The sequence below is a fragment of the Sinocyclocheilus rhinocerous genome, unplaced genomic scaffold, assembly GCF_001515625.1.
Source record: "Sinocyclocheilus rhinocerous isolate Xijiao unplaced genomic scaffold, SAMN03320098_v1.1 scaffold9525, whole genome shotgun sequence".
Classification (NCBI taxonomy): domain Eukaryota; kingdom Metazoa; phylum Chordata; class Actinopteri; order Cypriniformes; family Cyprinidae; genus Sinocyclocheilus; species Sinocyclocheilus rhinocerous.
This window is the reverse complement of record NW_015667042.1, coordinates 19,177-23,663: the sequence shown is the minus strand read 5'-3', so window position 1 is coordinate 23,663 and position 4,487 is coordinate 19,177. Positions and strand designations below refer to the sequence as shown.

Sequence of the window (4,487 nt, the reverse complement as noted above, 5' to 3'; positions counted from 1 at the left end):
CGACTGACAGCGGCTGGTCATCCAGAACAATAAACTCGATAATTTTGTTGGTTATCTTTATTGCTCGTTGGCTGTCTTTTGAAAACTTTTCTCTTCGTTTGAATGAAGCTTCCAAAGATTGTTGATTCTGGCACGGCTCATCCTTCTCTGCCCTCATCTTTGTGTAACCATTGTGTTCTTCGGGGCGACGCGTCTTCAAATGCTTTAAGTTAATCGTGGTAAAGTTGCTAATACTTGTGCCACCCCTCGAAATTGCAGCATGGCATATGAGACATGTCACCGTTTTACTGGCTGGTTGGTCCAGTCTGAAATACTGACAAACAGCCTACATACTGCTAGCAAGTTTTCATTTCTTCTAAGAATTGATTTCCGATTTGCAGCGTTAAGCAAAGCTAGCGGGCATAACTAGGTCTTGTTTAAGAAAATCGGATCGGTACATGGGTTCAAGTACTCGCCAATACCGATGCCAGAATTGTTTGTGGTATCGGTGACATTTACGATACTAGTGTCGGAATCGGAACAACCCTATTAAAATTCTATATAATTTTGTCTTTTTTTTTTAAAAACGGTCATTTTAAATTCAGTCGTTCTACATGCTACAAGTAAATTAGGGCATCACAAAATTATAATGTATTAAAATGTGTATTTGTTTTGGTATTTGCTAAAGATTATATTTCACAGCATTATGATGTTATTAGTGTTTTTAAAGACTAACTTTAAGTAAGCATTAGATTTACTATGGGAGTAGTGAAAACAGTTTCCTTAAGATGTGCCTTTAGCCCCACTGTATGCAGTCATAAACAAAATTTAAAGGAAAAATTAAAAATACTGTAAAAAATAGATAATGGTACTTTATATGCAAAAATTTAACTAATGTCATGTATCTGGGCTGTGAACCTGACAGCAAACAACAGCTGGGGTGAAAAAATTGAAAAAAGGGTCAAGAGCAGTTACAGTAAAAAAAGGAAGCCAGCAGAACAAAAAAACTCCCATGACAAAGGCCAGAGTTTTAGCTGCTTTTCTCTCTCTGTGAGCAGAGCTTTGGCTCTTCAACCTTCCAGTCATTCTTTCTGACATAACCTTTGCGTGTTTTTGTGCAACATAGAAGATTTTCATATACAGAGAGCTCATGATCGTCCCGGGAAGGAAAAATGTGAGAATTGGACATATAATACCCCATTGCTTGTTAAAAAACAAAACACAACTTCCCACACAATGAGTCTGCAATATCAGCATCTCAAGTCCAACTGCATTTATCCCTGAAAACACAACAGAAAAGCTGTACACAAATGAAAACAGCCATATAAAGATAATAAATGCAGTCACAGTGTTGTTTGTGACCCTCATTCTGTATCTTAGAGGGTCACAACTGGCCATGTACCTGTCGACAGATATTAAACTGAGATGCAGTAAGGAGGACATACAGAAGCTCGTGTCTAAACTAGAATGCACTTTACACACAAAATCTCCCAGATACCAGCAGCCTTCAACAGATCGCACCATGCTGTACGGCATGACCAAAGAGCCCAGCAGACAGTCGCTGGCTGCCAAAGAGCGAACGATCAGATGAGTTGGAGACTGAAGCTGTTTGAAGTGAGAGATGGAGATGATGATCAGCAGATTCCCAAAAACTGTTGTGAGGATCATCAGCACCAAGAAAACATACATTGCCACTTTAACCACAACATAGCGCTGTACTTTCAGACAGGAGTCCGGCCGGAGTGGATAGCAGAGAAAAACAATCTGAGTGTTAGTTTCATTTGAAGTCATCACGTCTGCTCCGGATACTGAGATAAATTCCTTTGTGACTGTAAAAGGCCGTTAACTATAAGCCAAAGTATAAACAGAATAATTTTGTAGATTATAGTTTGGTAAAGACCAATATCCAAATAAAGGTGAACATATATAGTACATGCCCATCTAGTTTAACTCCCTAAATTGACTCAGAGCAGCTCAGATTTGGTCATATATACTCTCAGATTTGAGGTAACCCTCCCTACACCTGTCACTGTTACCCAGAGTAAAAAAAACAAAAAAACACATGAACTCAGGGGATTAAAATGAGAAAATATACTTAAACTGTGTGTCCTGACCTGAAGCTCAATAGATGAGTTGGAGACATTATACACCATTACTGAGGGTATTCCGGCCTTAACGCACAAGTATTTTGACATATTTTAAAGTCCCCCTGTAGTCAAATATTTTATCCCTTAAAACTTATCTTTGATCATCAAAATTACATATTTAAATGTTTTTTCTTGTGAAAATAATTTTCTCATTCCTTAAAATAGCTTGAATGCAACTCTACACCCTTGCCTCATTTACTATACGCTGATTTATGAATATGCAAATTAGTCCCGCCTCCACTCAGTCACACAGCCAGCGCCTCCTTTGTGACGTAGCAAACCGAGGGCTGTTTCAAACCATATTTCTGGGTCAGCCTTTGGGAAACTACAGTTTTAAGGAGAAAATACTCAGAAATTGTATTGATTAATAGATTGGCACATGGTTTGTCTAAAGGCATATTAAAAACACCATATAGACAAATAAACAACATAAAAAAACTTGATTTTCACTACAGGGGGGACTTTAAGTATTTTTGTCCTGTCCATTGGTATGACTATCACCATGACAGTCACTGCAATTTTGAGACTGAATCCCACATTCACATACAGATGTGCACCCGAAACGTTGCAGCATGTATGTGGCTGTTGGTCCTCTTAGCAGCATAAAAGCAAAACTTTTATCAAATACTGAATGGATTATATAGCCTATATGTAATATGTATATGTAATCACTAAAAAACTGTTACTCGTCTTAGTACATCACAATCTCATGACATTATGTTATAATCAATGAAGCTCTCTACACTGCACAATGATCCTCTTACAACCCTAATTCCAGAAAAGTTTGGACGTTTTGTGAAATACCATAAAATCAAGAATATGTTATTTGTTCATTCTCTTTAACCTTTATATAATTGACTAGAGTACAAAGAAAATAATTCCAATGTTTTCACTGGCCAACTTAATTTTATTTTGTAAATATAAACAAATTTTGATTTTGATGGCTACGCCTTTTAAGTAAACTCCTTTTAATTACACATTAAAGGGGTCATGAACTGAGAAATCAAAATGACCTTGATCTTTTGACATATAAGAGGTCATTGTACTATAAAAACATCCTGTAAGTTTCAGAACTCAAAACTTTCTTGTTAGTCTAAAAACAGTTTATAAAGTTTCAGAACTCAAAACTTTCTTGTTAGTCTAAAAACAGCTTATATTGAAGCCAGTATGTCGAAATGACAGCTTGTGGAATCTGTCACTTTATGACGTAATAGTGTGGCTAAACCCCGCCTCCGCAGAAGAAGATCAACGCATGCTTCTACATCACTGCCTGATTAGCCCCGCCCACCGATTCACGCATGTAATGTACAGTAAATAACGAGAGAAGCAAACACAGGTCTACACAGAAATCAAACGATAAAGATGGCTGACAAGTATTTTCCATAGTATTTTTTTTCCATACTATGGAAGTCAATGGTTACCCTCAACTGTTTGGTTATGCACATTCGTCAAAATATCTTCTTTTGTGCTTAACAAAAGAAAGAAACTCATACAGGTTTGGAACAACATGACGGTGATTAAATGATGACAGAATTCCCATTTTTGGGTGAACTATCCCTTTAACCATGTAGAGCATAGCACCACCTGGTGATCAAAAGTGATAACAGTTTCTGCACAGATTTCCTGTAAACTCCTTTTAATTACACATTAAAGGGGTCATGAACTGAGAAATCAAAATGACCTTGATCTTTTGACATATAAGAGGTCATTGTACTATAAAAACATCCTGTAAGTTTCAGAACTCAAAACTTTCTTGTTAGTCTAAAAACAGCTTATATTGAAGCCAGTATGTCGAAATGACAGCTTGTGGAATCTGTCACTTTATGACGTAATAGTGTGGCTAAACCCCGCCTCCGCAGAAGAAGATCAACGCATGCTTCTACATCACTGCCTGATTAGCCCCGCCCACTGATTCACGCATGTAGTGTACAGTAAATAACGAGAGAAGCAAACACAGGTCTACACAGAAATCAAACGATAAAGATGGCTGACAAGTATTTTCCAAGTATTTTTTTCCATACTATGGAAGTCAATGGTTACCCTCAACTGTTTGGTTACGCACATTCGTCAAAATATCTTCTTTTGTGCTTAACAAAAGAAAGAAACCCATACAGGTTTGGAACAACATGACAGTGATTAAATGATGACAGAATTCCCATTTTTGGGTGAACTATCCCTTTAACCATGTAGAGCATAGCACCACCTGGTGATCAAAAGTGATAACAGTTTCTGCACAGATTTCCTGAGGCTTAAAGACTATGATTCCACTGTAAAAAATGAGTGTAATTTTAACTGTAAAATATTGTAAAGACGCTACGGGAAAAAAGCTGTTAATAGTTTAACAGTAAGTTCCCATAGCCT

The 4,487-nt window shown here is 37.2% G+C and overlaps 1 protein-coding gene across 1 annotated transcript; it reads right to left on the bottom strand.

Annotated features, from left to right (window-relative positions):
• Positions 1-876: 876 nt before the first annotated feature.
• LOC107733376 (trace amine-associated receptor 4-like) lies at positions 877-1,770 on the bottom strand. Its single transcript, XM_016544989.1, has one exon. It carries the CDS (start codon positions 1,768-1,770, stop codon positions 877-879), a length of 894 nt encoding a protein of 297 aa, XP_016400475.1.
• Between the last annotated feature and the right edge of the window lie 2,717 nt (positions 1,771-4,487).

Excerpts from the sequence above, each read along its gene's own strand:
- LOC107733376 (XM_016544989.1), bottom strand. The coding sequence starts at position 1,770 with ATGACTTCAAATGAAACTAACACTCAGATTGTTTTTCTCTGCTATCCA.